The following is an 18,229-nucleotide window of genomic DNA, read 5'->3' as shown; positions in this document are numbered from 1 at the left end:
GTAGTTGGACACATGGGCTTCGTTGCTCTGTGGCATGTGGGATCTTCCTGGACCAGGGCTCGAACCTGTGTCCCCTGCATCGGCAGGCGGATTCTTAACCACTGCGCCACCAGGGAAGCCCCCCTCTTGAAATATTCTTAAGCAAAATTTCACCAAATGGGGGACTTCCCTGGTGTCCAGTGGTAAAGACTCCATGCTCCCAGTGCAGGGGGCCTGGGTTCGATCACCGGTGAGGGAATTGGATCCTGCATGCTGCAACTGAGACCCGGCGCAGCCAAATAAATAAATAAATAAATTTTAAAAAATCACCAAATGTAGTTCAGGTACCACTTTGTCATTTAATGGAAATAAATCACACACTGACCACTCTTACCTGATAAATAGGGAAATTTGTGACTCAGATTGTACTAACACATGGTAGGTGTCCCATAAATATTTTGTTGATGTGTGGATAAAGTTTATGGTTATTTTTGCAGCCAAATAAAAACTTTTTAAAAGATGATTTCATTTAATCAAACAACTGGTTATGAATACAGTGCATTCATATTTTCCCCTATGTTTGTAGTATTGATGTTTCCTATGTTGTAGTGCCAAGCGTAGGAATGTAGGCCCATTGGTACTCATGCATTGATGGTGGGTGTTATAGACTGAGTAATCCTGAAAGAAAATCAGACCATGGTGGTGAATAATTGTCGAAGGTGGTTTTTTTTGTTTTTTAAAAAAATTTATTTATTTATTTATTTTTGGCTGCGTTGGCTCTTTGTTGTTGCGCGCGGGCTTTCTCTAATTGCGGTGAGTGGGGGCTACGCTTCCTTGCGGTGGTTGGGCTTCTCATTGCGGTGGCCTCTCTTGTTGCGGAGCACAGGCTCTAGGCATGCGGGCTTCAGTAGCTGTGGCTCGCGGGCTCTAGAGCGCAGGCTCAGTAGTTGTGGCGCACGGGCCCAGTTGCTCCGCGGCATGTGGGATCTTCCCGGACCAGGGCTCAAACCCATGTCCCCTGCATTAGCAGGCGGATTCTTAACCACTGTGCCACCAGGGAAGCCCAAAGGTGTTTTCTTATTATTTTTTTTAATTAAAAAAAATTTTTATTGAAATATAGTTGATTTACAATGTAGTATTAGTTTCCAGTTTATTCTTTTTTTTCTTTTAACATCTTCATTGGAGTATAATTGCTTTACAATGGTGTGTTAGTTTCTGCTTTATAACAAAGTGAATCAGCTATACGTATACATATATCCCCATATCTCCTCCCTCTTGCGTCTCCCTCCCACCCTCCCTATCCCACCCCTCTAGGTGGTCCCAAAGCACCGAGCTGATCTCCCTGTGCTATGCAGCTGCTTCCCACTAGCTATCTGTTTTACATTTGGTAGTGTATATGTGTCCATGCCACTCTCTCACTTCGTCCCAGCTTACCCTTCCACCTCCCCATGTCCTCAAGTCCATTCTCTATGTCTGCGTCTTTATTCCTGTCCTGCCCCTAGCTTCTTCAGAACCATTTTTTAAAGGTGTTTTATTATTAAATTATGGCATCTGAGAAGCTATGAGGTCTTAACCTACTTTACACCTTCCTGGTATAGAACTAAGGCATGATGAGCCAACTGTGTGCATTTTTTCCCAACTCCTTGTTCAGTGACCAGCATTTTGGTAGCTTGAATTTTGACATATTGGGAATATTTATAGCATGGAAATTGGCCTGTGTTACAAATCAGGTTCCCTCTAGAGCTGTTTGTTAAGCATTTACCAGCACATCTGTGCTCGCTCTCCTCCCCCAGTCATTCTTCTAATTGCTTTGTTCCTTGCCTGCTGTTAGAGCACAGAGGAGGCAGGAAAGCAGAGTCAGACACATAGATGGAATGTAGATTCCCTCCATCTGATAGCACTGGGACCTGGAACAAGTTATATAACCTCTCCAATACCCCGTTTCCTCCTTAATAAAGTGGGGTTGGTAATAGGCCCACCTCAGGGTTGAGAGGATGAAATGAAATGATGTATGGTGAGCACCTAGCAGTGGCTGGTGCATGGTAAGTGTTCAAAAAGTAGTGTCTACTGCCAGTACTGATAGTCATTCATTCAACAAATGCATATGGAAAGGCTGTTTGCAAAGCACTTTTCATTCTGCCTGTATGGGTTTTTTTGTGTGTTTGTTTTTGTTTTTGACCTCGCTGTGTGGCTTGTGGGATCTTTGTTTTGTTCCCTGACCAGGGATCTAATCCAGGCTCATGGCAGTGAAAGCATGGAGTCCTAACCACTGGACTGCCAGGGAATTCCCAGATTCTGCCTGTATGGTTTTAAATGTAAAGATAAGCAAGAATAAAATATCACTCTGAAATTCTGAGCTTTCGAATCGATGTTCGATGTCATGTGGACTGCATACCTGGGCCCTTGAAATATGTCCTGGTTTGCTCTCCCTGGACAGATCATTCCCAAGTATGGGCATCTTCTCATCTCCTGTTAGAGCACCTTTGTCCCCCCACCTACCTACCCCCCTCAATATCCTCGTCACTTCTCCACAACCAACAATCTTCCTGGCACGTGGCAGATTCCTCACAGACCTGTGCCAACAAGTACTCTTGCATGAGTCATCGGGTAGCTGCTTTTTTATACCCTAAGGTCAAGAATAGAAGGCTTCCTTTCCCTGTGAGAATTTTCTGGCAAAAGTGCTGCCCAGGGCCTCCCTGGTGGTGCAGTGGTTGCTGCTGATGGCACCTGCTGATGCAGGGGACACGGGTTCGTGCCCTGGTCCGGGAAGATCTCACATGCCGCAGAGCGGCTGGGCCCGTGAGCCATGGCCGCTGAGCCTGCGCGTCCGGAGCCTGTGCTCCGCAACGGGAGAGGCCACAGCAGTGAGAGGCCCGCGTACCGCAAAAAAAAAAAAAAAAAAAAGTGCTGCCCAAGGGCACACATGAGCTGTTTCCACCAGCTGTTTCCATCACTGGTTCCCATCCCCTCCTCGCCCATTCAGGACGATGTGCTCAGAAGGGCATCCCAAACGTCGGGCAGCCTTCACCCCAACATCCCTTTAGTGAGAAAGAAGATTATTTGTAGGAAAAATGGTAATGTTAAATTCTAAACCCTTCAGATTCTTACAGGTACAAGTGACACTGAGACTGAAGTAATTGGGACTAGAGGAATTTGTGGGAAGGGGGAACATTAACCTCTTCATACTCTTCAAATATTAAGTGTTCACAAAGCTTAAAGACTCCTGCTTCCTGCACACACAGGCTTCCTGTGGAATTTTTCAAACACTTTGAAGTGCATCTTTTCAACTTGATCCATTTTTCAGTACTTAAATTTCAGAGCTGTTTTAAAACGTGGAAACACTCAAGACAAGTACGAGTTCTTTCATGTTGGGAGTGCCTTTGCCATCAGTTTGAAACTGTGCTTTATGCAAGCAGCTTGAGAGTATAAAAATGTAAACCTTGGCATTAATGAATAGAAGCTAGCACATGTCAAATGCTACATTCCAGCTCATTGAATTAATTAATTGATAGACTGCATCTGAAATTTGTCTCATAGAAGCTATTTTTTGTTAAAATAATTTATCACCATGAGTAATACCCTTGATACCCTATTTCCATAAAGTACTGACAGGCATCAATAATATTTATTGCTCAGCCTTCTATCATATTTTCAGCAGTGTAAATTCTTATGCATAAATCATATTGTTAAAAATTAAAATGATGTGTTTATGTATATTTAATATTCAAATAGTAGACTTTTCAAACGTGATTTTAGACCAGGTTTTTTTTTTTTCCCCCAAAAAATAGTCTCACTCAATTCCTCATCAAGAATGAACACACACTTCAGATTTTTCAGGTGGGATCATCTGAAAAACACCACCACCATTCACTTTAAATATTTCCTCACACAGTGTTGTCAATTATACTTCAAAACAAACAAACATACAAACAAACTCATAGGAAAAGAGACCAGACTTGTGGTTCTCAGAGGCCAGGGGCGAGGAAGAGGGGGATTGGATGATGGTGGTCAAATAGCACAAACTTCCAGTTAGAATATAAATAAGTACTAGGGAGGTAATGTACAACATGGGTACTATAATTAACACTGCTGTATGTTATATATGAACGTTGTTAAGAAAGTAAATCCTAAGAGTTCTCAGCATAACAAAAAAAGTTCTCAAAAAAATTTATATCTATATGAGATGATGGATGTTCACGAAACTTACTGTGGTGATCATTTCATGATGTCTCTAAGTCAGATCATTATGCTGTACACCTTAAACTTATACAGTGCTGTTTGTTAATTATATATCAGTAAAACTGGGGAAAAAAAGAAAAAATAGTTTTTAATTTTTCAGAGCCCAACTTGAAAATACTTTAGAACAAAATCAGGTCAAATCTTTGGAATTCAAAGTGGCCGAACACCCAGAAGGGACACAATATAATACCTGCCAATTATATGCCTGAACTGAATTCCTTTTTACTAATTTGGACATGTCTTCTCTTTCTCAGTGATACAGGAACAACACCTCCAGAGAGTGGTATTTTTGGATTTATGATAAACTTCTCTGCATTTCTTAGTAAGTACACAATAATTATTATAAATAAATTAAAAATTACCAATCTCATGTGAAGTAAAATGTTACAGTTTATGTATCATTTTTATTGATTGGTCTTTGATCTTTGTTATTGTTTTCTTTGCTTCTATTTCATTTATTTTTGCTCTGATCTTTATGATTTCTTTCCTTCTACTAACTTTGGGTGTTGTTTGTTCTTCTTTCTCTAGCTCCTTTAGGTGTAAGTTTAGATTGTTTATTTGAGATTTTTCTTGTTTCTTGAGGTAGGCTTGTATTGCTATAAACTTCCCTCTTAGAACTGCTTTTGCTGCATCCCATAGGTTTTGGATCATTGTGTTTTCATTGTAATTTGTCTCTAGGTATTTTTTGATTTCCTCTTTGATTTCTTCAGTGACCTCTTGGTTATTTAGTAACGTATTGTTTAGCCTCCATGTGTTTGTGTTTTTTACATTTTTTTCCCTGTAGTTGATTTCTAATCTCATAGCATTGTGGTCGGAAAAGATGCTTGATATGATTTCAATTTTCTTAAATTTACGGAGGCTTGATTTGTGACCCAAGATGTGATCTATCCTGGAGAATGTTCCTTGTGCACTTGAGAAGAAAGTGTAATCTGCTGTTTTTGGATAGAATGTCCCATAAATATCATTTAAATCTATCTGGTCTATTTTGTCATTTAAAGCTTGTGTTTCCTTATTAATTTTCTGTCTGGATGATCTGTCCATTGGTGTAAGTGAGGTGTTAAAGTCCCCCACTATTATTGTGTTACTGTCGATTTCCTCTTTTATAGCTGTTAGCAGTTGCCTTATGTATTGAGGTGCTCCTATGTGTTGGGTGCATATATATTTATAATTGTTATGTCTTCTTCTTGGATTGATCCCTTGATCATCCAAGGTAGTGTCCTTCCTTGTCTCTTGTAACATTCTTTATTTTAAAGTCTGTTTTATCTGATATGAGTATTGCTACTCCAGCTTTCTTTTGATTTCCATTTGCATGGAATATCTTTTTCCATCCCCTCACTTTCAGTCTGTATGTGTCCCTAGGTCTGAAGTGGGTCTCTTGTAGACAGCATATATATGGGTCTTGTTTTCGTATCCATTCAGCAAGCCTGTGTCTTTTGGTTGGAGCATTTATTCCAGTCAGGTTTAAGGTAATTATTGATATGTATGTTTCTATTACCATTTTCGTAATTGTTATGGGTTTGTTTTTGTAGGTCCTTTTCTTCTCTTGTGTTTCCCACTTAGAGAAGTTCCTTTAGCATTTGTTGTAGAGCTGGTTTGGTTGGTGCTGAATTCTCTTAGCTTTTGCTTGTCTGTAAAGCTTTTGATTTCTCCATCAAATCTGAATGAGATCCTTGCTGGGTAGAGTAATCTTGGTTGTAGGTTTTTCCCTTTCGTCACTTTAAATATACTGTGCCACTCCCTTCTGGCTTGTAGAGTTTCTGCTGAGAAATCAGCTGTTAACCTTATGGGAGTTCCCTTGTATGTTATTTGCCGTTTTTCCCTTGTTGCTTTCAATAATTTTTCTTTGTCTTTAATTTGATTAAATTAATTAATTAAATTTAATTTAATTATTCAGTCTGATTACTCGATGTGTTTCTCCTTGGGTTTCTCCTGCCTGGGACTCTGTGTTTCCTGGACTTGGGTGGCTATTTCCTCTCCCATGTTAGGGAAGTTTTTGACTATAATCTCTTCAAATATTTTCTCGGGTCCTTTCTCTCTCTCTTCTCCTTCTGGGACCCCTATAGTGCGAATATTGTTGCGTTTAATGTTTTCCCAGAGGTCCCTTAGGCTGTCTTCATTTCTTTTCATTCTTTTTTCTTTATTCTGTTCCACGGCAGTGAATTCCACCCTTCTGCCTTCCAGGTCACTTATCTGTTCTTCTGCCTCAGTTATTCTGCTTGCTTCCTTCTAGTGTATTTTCATTTCAGTTATTGTATTGTTCATCTCTGTTTGTTTGTTCTTTAATTCTTCTAGGTCTTTGTTAAACATTTCTGGCATCTTCTCAATCCTTGCCTCCATTCTTTTTCCGAGGTCCTGGATCATCTTCACTATGATTTTTCTGGATTCTTTTTCTGGAAGGTTTCCTATCTCCACTTCATTCAGTTGTTTTTCTGGGGTTTTACCTTGTTCCTTCATCTGGTACATAGCCCTCTGCCTTTTCATCTTGTCTCTTTCTGTGAATGTGGTTTTGGTTCCACAGGCTGCAGGATTGTAGTTCTTCTTGCTTCTGCCCTCTTTTATTGTTATTTTTTAGAACATTTTCAGATTCACAGAAAACTGGAGGAAAAGGTAGAGATTTCCCATATATGCCCTGCTCCCCCGCACCCCCCCACAGCCTTCTCCATTATCAACATCCCCCCACCAGAGTAATATATTAGTTACAGCTGATGAACCTACATTGCCACATCATTATCACCCAAAGTCAATAATTTACATTAGGGTTTATGCTTGGTATACGTGATTTTTTAAAAAGTATAACCTTTGCAACTACAGTTTTGCTCTACTTTAAGGAACTCAAGTGACTAGAAATCCAAAGTTATTTTTGGCCTCATTATAGAACTATTCACTTTATCTGGTAATTTGCCACAGGAATTTGAAATGGATTTTAAATGTAATTTCTAAAATTGTGATTTATATCCAATGCATTTGCGTTAAGCCAAAGACACCTAAAGTTTAGAAGCTAGTGTTTCTCAGAGTGTGTTCTGAAGGTAACTTACAAGAAAATCCTCTTGGGTGCTGGTTCCAAGGCCGGTTCCAGGGCCACACTGCAGATCTACTGGATCAAAACTTCTGGAAGTGGGGCCCAAGCATATGTGCTGTGAACCAGCACTCTAAGGGACTTGTATACTCACAAAAGCTTCTGAACCAATGACAAAGGTGTTAGCTCACCTGTTAGAGGAAGGGAAAGGTGAAGCATGGAATAGTTTGTCTCCAACTCAGCTATGATTTTTCAGTTCCTCAAATGCACCTGAGATGCAGTTGAGAGGCTACAACCCTCTCTCATGAGCCAATTAATGTAAAGACTAAAAAACTCAGTCCTATGGGTGATGAGGGTATATGGATGGAAGAGGTAGGGCTCTTTCCATAAACCCTTAACCCTGCAGAACAATCAGGTGTTTGCCAGGGACCCATCATATAACCAGCACTTTCTGGCCCTCTCTACTGATGCAGGGCGGAAGGGGCAGAGGTGCTGGAAACCCTACCTAGTGACTTGACATCTTCAGAATTTGTTCATCCTCCTTGGTAGAGGGAGTTTCACCCCATCACTCATTTGTTGTCTTCTCCTCCCAAGGTTTTGGAGGTGAGCAAGGGGAAGTAGAAATAGGAGTCAGTCAATCCCAGTGCCCTCTTACACCATCCTTGCCCAGAGTCCAGATTTAGAAGACAGATTATTTTATCACTAGCAAGTGATAAATGTAGCTTTTTGCTTCTAGGCAAGGGAGAATCTGACATGAATATCTCTGTTTAAAATGCTCTATGATAAATGATTAGCCTTTACACTGGTTTTAAAAATTCAGCAAAAAATATTATGGCCATCATAACACTATTGAACACACAGAAATCTACTTTATCCCAACACATGCATGATATCCATCTCATGAACATATAATAATTTATAATTCAGTCCCCTACTGTTAAACATTTAGGCTATTTTTCATTTTGTAATATACAATGCTAAAGTGAATATCTTTTAAACATATCTCTGCATATCTATGTGACTTTTTCTATAAGCTAAATTTGCTGAGTTAAATTTGCTCTCACACTATTCACAAAAGCCAATGGCAATTAAAGAAGTAAACATGAAAAACAAAACCATAAGAGGAGGGACTTCTTCTTATGGTGGTGCAGTGGATAAGAATCCGCCTGCCAGTGCAGGGGACATGGGTTCGAGCCCTGGTCCGGGAAGATCCCACATGCCATGGAACAACTAAGCCCATGCGCCACAACTACTGAGCCCACGCTCCACACCTACTGAAGCCCGCACGCCTAGAGCCCGTGCTCTGCAACAAGAGAAGCCACCGCAAGGAGAAGCCCGACTGCAAAGAAGAGTAGCCCCGCTTGCTGCAACTAGAGAAAGCCCGCGCGCAAAAGTGAAGACCCAACACAGCCAAAAATAAATAAAATTAAATCTTAAAAAAAAAAAAAAAGAGGATTTGGATTTAAGTATAGGAAAATATTTTTAAAACCTTAGGATGGAAAAGCTTATCTAAACTTACACACACAAAACCCCGAAGCTAAATAGAAGAACTGACAGATTTGGGTAGATGAAAATGGAAACTTCTAAGTGATGAAAGATTCACGAACTTAAAGACAAACAACAGACCAGAATAACATTTGTAATATTTATAGCAGACAATAGACTAATGTACATAATGTATAAAGAGCAACTACAAATTAAAAATGAACAAACTCAAGAGAAAAATTTAAAAAATGATAAACATACAATTTTCAGAAGAGAAATGCAAATGAGTAGTGACATACTGAAAGTTGCTCAATCTCACTGACTATCAGAGAAATGCAAATTAAACAAACAGGTTGCCATTTTTCATTTGTTAGATTGGCAACAATTAAAAGAACAGGGCATACAGAATTGCTTTCAAACTCTGCTGTGGGAGTATAAATTGCCTCAGTCTTGGAGCAGTTTGGAGCTACTTTTTGGCATTTTAATTGAGCATAGTTTTTTGACCCAGTAATACTACTTCTAGGAATTCATCTTTCAGAAACACTGAAAGTGCGCCAAAGCCTTCTATATAAGGATGTTCATTGAGCATTGTTTGTAATAGGAAAAACATATAATGTAGAAATCTATCATTAGGAGAATGATGAAATAAATATGGCATCTCACTGTATACCATGATGAGGGAGACCTATGTGTACTGACATTGGCAAGATCTCCACGGAACACTTTTATTTTAAAAATTTATTTATTTATTTTAAATTTATTTATTTATGGCTGTGTTGGGTCTTCATTGCTGTGCGCAGGCTTTCTCTAGTTGCGGCGAGCGGGGTCTACTCTTTGCTGCAGTGCACAGGTTTCTCATTGCAGTGGCTTCTCTTGTTGTGGAGCATGGGCTCTAGGCACACGGGCTTCAGTAGTTGCGGCACGTGGGCTCAGGAGTTGTGGTTCGTGTGCTCTAGAGCTCAGGCTCAGTAGTTGTGGCGCACGGGCTTAGTTGCTCCGCGGCATGTGGGATCTTCCCAGACCAGGGCTCAAACCCGCGTCCCCTGCGTTGGCAGGCGGATTCTTAACCACTGTGCCACCAGGGAAGTCCCAACCATGGAACGTTTTTAAATAAATAAAAAAGCAAGTCCCAGAAAAATACGTGCACAATAGCATTTATGTGAAAAGGATAACAGCCAAGACAGTGTGTGTGTGTGTGTGTGTGTGTGTGTGTGTGTGTATGCGTGTGTGTGTGTATGCGTCACATGGCGGGGGAGAGTAAGATGGGGTGAGGAAGGGCAGGTGTGAACGAGTGGGGAGACTATTGCAATCAGGAGACTGAAAATACAAATTACTTTAAAAGCCATAAAAACTGTTCATGTGTTTTTCCTTCTAAAAAGTCAAAAAATAAAAATTCATCAGAGTCCCTTTCTTTTTCAGGTGCAGCCACGATGTACACAAGATATAAAATAGTAGAGAAGCAAAACCAAACCAGCTCTTTCAGCACTCCTGTTTTTAACTTGGTGTCGTTAGTTCTAGGATTGGTGGGGTGCATCGGGTTGGGCATTGTAGCCAATTTCCAGGTATGACCTGAAGTTCTTTTGGCCGTTGGGGGTGACGGAGTGTGTGTATCTGGAGGAGAGGCAAGAGCACCAGAGGCACGCGCGTGCCGGCACAGCTCTCAGATAGTGGATGAGCGCACGGGCACTGGGATAGTTTGCTTCTCAGAAACAAATCTTCGTCATTTGCAAGTCAGCCCAGCCTAGTACTTGGGAGAGGTGGGGTGCGTGTGTGAGAGAGAGCGTGCTTCAGACCATGCTGTGGGCTCTGGGTTGCTCTGTGTTCTTGTTGATGTGGTTTAATGTGCTGGGAGAGCTACTTCAGTCATTGTAACGATTTCATTAACATCGTGAAAACGTTTCTGTGTATGAGCGTGTGTATGTTTACTGATTCTGCTGTTTGGGCCTCTGGTGTTCAATTCCAAGAGAGGCATCTGATCTCTTCCTTTCACAGATGAGGATCTAGGCACATGGAGGTGAAATAATTTGGTCAGGGTTACTCAGCTAATCAGTTGCAGGGCCAAAATATGGCCTTACTGAGCAAATTAACTTATATAACAACTACTGCAGAGTCCACTTGACATATTCTTACTGTGTCAAGTGTTGGAAAAAATCCTACATGTTTTATTCTAATTTTTGGATTCCTTTCATTCCGAAGTCTCTTTCAGGAAGGCATGGTATTTGTCTATGGAGGCAATATTTTATATTTTACAAGTATGTGTTGTATTTCAAATGAGTACTAATATGAGCACTCGCCTTACAGGGTTATTGCTGGGATTCGATGAGATAATGTACAGTGCCCAGCAGTCTGTACTTAGCCGTCTTCACGGTCATCGGTTCATCACTATAGGCCAACACCCTGGAGGGCCTGCTCTGTCATCACCATTGTCCCTTTGTGACCGTAGAAAGGAGGTTACTCCTGGAGGACTTTTGGTTCTGCCTGGGGGTACTCCTTTAACTTTTTTCCCACCAGAAGTGGGTTGATCTTCTGTGACGCTTACTTTACAAAAACGTGTCAGCCTTCAGTGCTAGCTGGCTGTTCAAGTCCACATCTGCACACTGAAGCTGCAGCAGAGGGGCACTGCCTCCTGGTGTGTACCTGGGAGGCTGATAACCTCAGGACACCACCTGTACCGTCTGCTGTCCACCTGTTCTCTAGTGTCTGCTCCTGCATGAGTCAGACCATTGTCAGAGGGCCCTCTGCCTCACCTGCATCATGTGGGCCTCAGAGAATCACCTTTTCTGCCCTGCACATGCAGGAAGCCATCTGTCATTGGTGGGGGGGACAGTATAATAAAGTGCTCTGGGAAACTCAGTGCTGTGTTGTGAGGGGTGAGGCATCCTTCCTTGTATGACACAGAACCTTCAGGACAACCTAGGGCAGGGATATTCTTCCAGGTCTGGTGGCCAACAAGTTTTCGTTTTGGGACGTTACAAATCCACAACTAACAGTGTTTCCTTGTTAACACTGGTGAAAGCTGAGAGCCAAATTTGTAGCCTCCCTGAAGCAAGCCTATAGGGCTTCCAGGAGGGCATCTTGTGAACTCAGTTTGCTTCCGGCTTCGTTTAACTTTCCTACTCTATTGTCTCTGTGTTAGGAAATAAACATCACTAGTTGCCTATGACATTTGTCACGTGGTAGAGACTCTTGATGACATTTCCTTACGTTTTATGATTGTGTGTGTTTTGGGTTCCATAACAACATTTATTAAAGTTTTCTTTTTTTCTTCTTTCTTTTTCTTATTTGGCCGGGCTGCATGGCTTGTGGGATCTTAGTTCCCCGACCAGGGATTGAACCCTGGCCCCGGCAGTGAGAGCATGGAGTCCTAACCGCTGGACCACCTGGGAATTCTTATTGAAGTTTTCTAGGTGACAGACATTTATGAAAACATTTCATGCTTTAACTCGTATAATTCTAATAATGACCTTAGAAGATAGGTAGTATTATTTTCCTCATTTATCAATGGAGAAATGGAGACCCAGAGAGGTTAATACTCTCCCCAAATCCTGTGAGTCATGAAAAGTCACCTTTGATTGAAGCAGTCTGCCCAGAACCTGTGGGGAAGAGTTAACCTCTAGGCCAGAATGAGAAAATCTCTGTGAGAAAAAAGCATGTACACAATTCACAGTTCTAGGGCTTCCCAGGTGGCACAGTGCTTAAAGAATCCGCCTGCCAATGCAGGGGACACAGGTTCTAGCCCTGGTCCACAAAGATCCCACATGGTACGGAGCAACTAAGCCCATGCACCACAACTACTGAGCCCGCGTGCCGCCGCTACTGAAGCCCACATACCTAGAGCCCACACTCCGCAACAAAGAGAAGCCACCACAATGAGAAGCCCGCACACCGCAACGAGGAGTAGCCCCCGCTTGCCGCAACTAGACAAAAACCTGCGCGCAGCAACGAAGACCCAGTGCAGCCAAAAATAAAATAAACTTAAAAAAGAAGAATGATAAATTTTTTTTCATAAAATTAGGGCAAAAAAGTTCACAGTTCTAGCATCAGAAAGCACGATGGAAAAATTATTTTCAAAGGGAAGGTGGCAACTTGGAAGGATATAAGTTGTCTAGTGGAGTGTGGGTATGACTTGTCCTGTGGGGGGGATAGTATGCACTGTATGATATCCCATCACATTATTCTCGGAATAACTCAACATCACAAGTGATAACGGCCATCAGTGTTTAAACCATAAAGGGCAGACTTCAGGAAGAAGGCTTAGGTGGTTAGATAATTACACTTTTGTTTCCTTTTAAGGTTTCTGTGAAGTGATTACATCTTCACAAGGACCAGAAATAGAATTTCTAACTTTCCTGAGAGCAAAGTGTTTGCCTTGTCATTGTTCCCGTAAATGTATCCTTACAACTTCCTTTTTTGATATCCTGCAATTCACTTTCGGGCGTGCCGTAAGCAAACCTATGTGAGCAGTTGCCTCAAGAAGAATTAGAGATGTGAGGGCGGGAGACAGCATTGGCTGGTGCTTTTTCTTGAGGGGGAGTAAACTGCATTTACCAGGTGTTCACAGCTAGCACTCTTTCCTGCACTGGTGGATAAGATGGCTACTTTTTGGTGTCTCCTCACCAAGCAGTCTCCGTCAATGCTTTCCTGTCCCTCAAGAAGTCTCCTTTTTGGAAAAGTCAAGTTTCCTGAGGTTGAATCCTCTCAATAGTCTAGTTTTCTCTACTTTTATTATCTTTTTTTTTTTTTTTTTTACCGGTACGCGGGCCTCTCACTGTTGTGGCCTCTCCCATTGCGGAGCACAGGCTCCGGACGTGCAGGCTCAGCGGCCATGGTTCACGGGCCCAGCCGCTCCGCGGCATGTGGGATCTTCCCGGACCGGGGCACGAACCCGTGTTCCCTGCATCGGCAGGCGGACTCTCAACCACTGCGCCACCAGGGAAGCCCTATTATCTTTTAAATTAACAAGAGTTTCAAAAAGAGCTACTAGGTTTTCATCTTAACCTCTATCCAAAATTCACGTCTGATCTGAGTCGTTTCCCTGCTAAAAGACATCTTTGATGAGCGAATATGTATTCCACAGTGAAAGGGGCACACTGGAAATACACCTCCTGCTAATTCAAGGGCCTTTTGATCTGATTTCATCAGGGCTAATGTGGGTGTCATGAAGCTTGCAGATTAAGATCTGATGTATTGAATTGGCCAGGGTTGAGGAAGCAAGTTTCCTGACAGTGCTAGTGGGGGGTGGAAACAAAGCATGTAAATTCAGGATTTGATTTACTTATTAGCATAGAAAGAAAATGGAGAGTGGAAAGTACCAGGACTATCAGGTTATTCCTAAAACAACCCCAGCTCATTAGCATTAGATGCTTTGCCTTTTATTTTCCCTTGCTCAAATGTGCCTAACATTCAAGGGGTGAAAACGATTTGTTTTTCTTAATTCTTTTATAATTTTTTTGGTTTAATATGGGTTTCCCCCCCAGTTTTATTGAGATATTATTACTGAACCAGGCCCATCTGCCCAACTCGCAGCAAGCCAAACGTTTGCTATGGAACAAGCACGTTCCTGGCATTTACTCCAGTGCCGGGAAGGCTTTTCTCTTGGTCATCTTCTGCAAGCAGCTGTATTTTCCAAAGATGGGGTGTGTGCATCTGTGATGCCTGGTGGCTTGGAGGAGCCCAAAGCAAGTGAGTGAGTGTTCGGCTCTTGATGTGCACAGACTCACGCTGAGTAACAGCACATGTGTGACTTTCTCTCTAGGAGTTAACTGTCCCTGTGGTACACGATGGCGGTGCCCTTTTGGCGTTTGTCTGCGGTGTTGTGTACACGCTCCTGCAATCCATCATCTCTTACAAATCGTGTCCCCAGTGGAACAGCCTTTCCACATGCCGCATACGGATGGCCATCTCTGCCGTTTCCTCTGCAGCCATCATCCCCAGTATCCTTTCTTACATTTGTCAGTGTCCTTGCAAGCTTGACACCCTCGCTGCCCCACTCCCCTCCAAAAAAAATGGAGAAAGCAAAGGTTAACAGCCAAGTGTCAACAGGCTTCAGAAGAACGATTGGGAGAAACGGGTAAATCATAAGGAAAATATCTCAACATTGTCTGGTTAAATCAAAAGAATCTTTGGGGAAAAGAATGGTGTGAAAGGAAAATGAAAAACAATGTCAGAACACTTCAGTCTCTATTTACTTTCCTTCCACAGGGTCAGTTTCATGAGCCATGTGAAAATATTTATTTTTCTCTGTAGTGCTTGGCTAAAGACATCAAATATTGATATTGTACTTAAAGTAATAGCCCTGTGGATTCCCAAGAGGCCCGACTTTCCCTTCTCCCCGCACATAGGTGGTTAGATGGTTTGATTTATTCGTCCATATTAAGAGGTTTTAAAAAGCTCTATACTATTTATTTCTAAGTCATTTAAATACATTTAGCCTTTTCTTTTTATCACTGATTTCATTTTCAAAATGAAATTTTATTTTTTCTAATTCAACAATGTGAAAAGAAAATATAAATTTATCATACTTGTATATTCTGATTTAGAAGAAATGAAAAACAACCCTTCCTTCCTTTTTTTTTCCTTTTTCATTCTTTATTTTCCTTTTTTTCCCCCCAAGAGGTATTTAACAAAGAAAAAAAAAGCTGTGGTCTTTCAAGGGTGGAAAATTCCCCATCTTTCAAAATACCATCTGCAGTCATAGCAAATGCTAAAGAGTCATTAAAAATTGGTGATTATTTTCAGACTGTAGGAAAATGGAACTATTTTATTAGCGGTGGTCTTGTTCATCCAAGTTGGGTTGTGGTACAAAGTGGGCAAGCTTGAGTAAAAAGATATTTTGTCATCATGTGCTTCTAAGTATTAAGCCTTGCATTTTTCTTTTAAAATTGGAGCTATAGGGACTTCCTGGTGGCGCAGTGGTGAAGGATCCACCTGCCAATGCAGGGGACATGGGTTCGAGCCCTGGTCCGGGAAGATCCCACATGCTGCAGAGCAACTAAGCCCATGCACCACAACTACTGAGTCTGTGCTCTAGAGCCCATGAGCCACAACTACTGAGCCTGCGTGCCACAACTACTGAAGCCCATGTGCCTAGAGCCCGTGCTCCACCACAAGAGAAGCCACCGCAATGAGAAGCCCGCGCACTGCAATAAAGAGTAGCTCCTGCTCGCTGCAACTAGACAAAGCCTGGGCGCAGCAAAGAAGACCCAATGCAACCAAAAATAAATAAATTAATTTAAAAAATTTCTTAAAAAAAAATTGGAGCTATACAAAATGTGAAGTCTAAGGATGGTTTTTGTTTTTGTCATTTAGGGAAGAAAAATTTTAATTACAAAATTTCTAAGCACAGAGGAACCAAATTCTAGTATTGAGAAATTTAACAACAAACTATACACCCTGGTTCCTAAGATAGTTCCTTCTCTGTTTCCTTGTCCTATTTATGGATTGAAGACATTCATGCTTTCTCTTGAGACGGATCTCCTCAAACCTTTTAGCTCGTTTTAGTTGTAAGATTTATAGAACCATTTGTAAAGTCAAAAACAAAGTTTTTTGGTATAGGAAAACTTTCCTTGCTTCCAACTTTGGAGACAGATCTCTAGATACTAAAATGAGAGAGGTTTAGCAGAATTACTTTTTCAAGCCAGAGTTTCACATACGAATAGTTCCCATATCTAGGAAGTTCGTATGAGCCATGCTGACGGGTAGGATCCCCGAACAGAAACAGGTTATATGTTTTTATCCAATTAAGTTGAACACATTCATCCATAGGAAAAAGTCTTTTGTCATAAACATTAGCATGGATTTATATTTCCTTAGAAAGATTTTAAAGTATCTTGAAAATGTCCTTGTTTCTCTTTCCTGTATTAGTTCCGTGAAACCTTATTTGACTCCTGAAGAAACTGAGGCCTGGAATCATGCTTCTGAGCCCTTCCTACTAAACTATCCATCTTGCATTCAGCTTCTGCAGCTTTCAGAAGGCTTCACAAAATCACTAACAATGCAAAGGCCGGTTCCTTTGCGTGAGACGCAGTCTGAGGCTGCCTATTTCTCCGACCTCCGTTTTACACTTTCTTCCCTGACTGTGGCTGTTTCCTGTTCTCTGCTTTTGCCCATGCTCTTCTTCTTGCCTGGATAAACTTCTCCACTTTGTCTTTCTAGAACTGAACTGTCTATCCAACACAGTAGCCACTGGCCACACGAGGCTGTTGAGCATTGAAACGTGGGTAGTCTGTGTAGAGAAAGGCCGTAAGTGTAAAACACTGGATTTCAAAGACTTAATGAGAAAAAAAATGTAAAATATCTCATTAATAATTGTTTATATTATTACATGTTGAAATGACAACATGTTTGATATATTGGGTTAAGTAAGATATGTTAATATTAATTTCATTAGGCTCTTTTTCGTTTCTGTCAATGTGGTGACTATAGTAGAAAATATTGTTACACATATGCCTGAATTTCTGTGGGATGATGCTGTCCTAGAGAGCTCCTCAAACCTCACAGCTTAGATTAAACTCAACTCTGTGTAGCTTCCCTGACACCTCAAACCCCGTTTCGCTCCAAATTAATAATCTTCCCTCCGAGTCATGACTGCACCCTGTTCTTTTCTCTCTAACGCGGCACATTCCCTGGGTCCGACAAGGCTGTAATATTTCTGGGAGCTGAGACCAGGTCTTTTTTGCCAGAGTTTTGTCTGCCTCTCCCCCCCACCCACTCCTCCCCAGCATGGGACCTGATGGGACTAAAGATGAGATAAAGAATTAAGTGAAAGAATTAAGAGGCTTTAAAAACTATTAGAAACAGACATACAGTCATGACATGATTAGAGAACCTTTAATGTTCTCTACTTCTTTTTATTTTTTGGCCAGCGGCATGCGGGATCTTAGTTCCCTGACCAGGGATTGAACCCGCGCCCCCTGCTCTGGAAGCGTGGAGTCTTAACCACTGGACTGCCAGGGAAGTCCCATTCTCTATTTCTTTTACTTTGAGAAACTGAGAGGTGTTAAGCATTGCAAAATATGGGAGGTGGCGGAGGGCAGGGAGAGAGGGTGCTGACTCCAAATTCAGAGGAGGCGCTAAACTTGGCAGTGATTGACGCAACACTTGGAATTAACATTTTGCAAAAACTTTTAAAGAGCATCCCATTTCTCTCTAGCTTTCTCTTTGGCCTTCTACGTTCAATCAAAATGGTTGTCACCACCTTTGTGCAGACAGTCTTGTCCACGTTGGGCAGTAGCCTCAGTCCCTGGCCTTGTTAGGCTGGCCTCTCAGGATTTGTCCTTCGTCCCCAAGGTCAGATGTAGGATGTATCTTTCTGATTTGTAAACTCTTTGGGCCAGGGAGGAAGGGCTCTGCTTACACTCAGTTTACTCAATGGAAAAATCTGTTTTTTTAAATTTTTATAAAGATAATACATTAAATTTCTGTAGCTTGTTTTTGTATATGAGCCTTGGTACTTTGTGATGCTTTGAAATGTTAATTTTTTCCTTGAAGCTGTTGCCTTGAACATAGTAT

At 41.5% G+C, this 18,229-nt stretch overlaps 1 protein-coding gene and 1 long non-coding RNA gene across 2 annotated transcripts in view; one reads left to right on the top strand and one right to left on the bottom strand.

Annotated features, from left to right (window-relative positions):
• Positions 1–18,229, bottom strand: part of LOC132528609 (uncharacterized) — a 117,284-nt gene that overhangs the window by 21,369 nt on the left and 77,686 nt on the right. The window lies entirely within an intron of this gene.
• The window catches only part of DRAM1 (DNA damage regulated autophagy modulator 1), a 44,216-nt gene that overhangs the window by 18,634 nt on the left and 7,353 nt on the right, over positions 1–18,229 (top strand). The window contains exons 2-4 of the mRNA XM_060164527.1: positions 4,473–4,540; positions 10,139–10,281; positions 14,475–14,652. Of these exons, the coding sequence (XP_060020510.1) occupies positions 4,473–4,540; positions 10,139–10,281; positions 14,475–14,652 (389 nt within the window). The remainder of the gene's footprint in view (positions 1–4,472; positions 4,541–10,138; positions 10,282–14,474; positions 14,653–18,229) is intronic.

This window comes from Lagenorhynchus albirostris, chromosome 11 (assembly GCF_949774975.1).
Source record: "Lagenorhynchus albirostris chromosome 11, mLagAlb1.1, whole genome shotgun sequence".
NCBI lineage: Eukaryota > Metazoa > Chordata > Mammalia > Artiodactyla > Delphinidae > Lagenorhynchus > Lagenorhynchus albirostris.
This window is presented reverse-complemented; position numbering and strand designations above follow the sequence as displayed.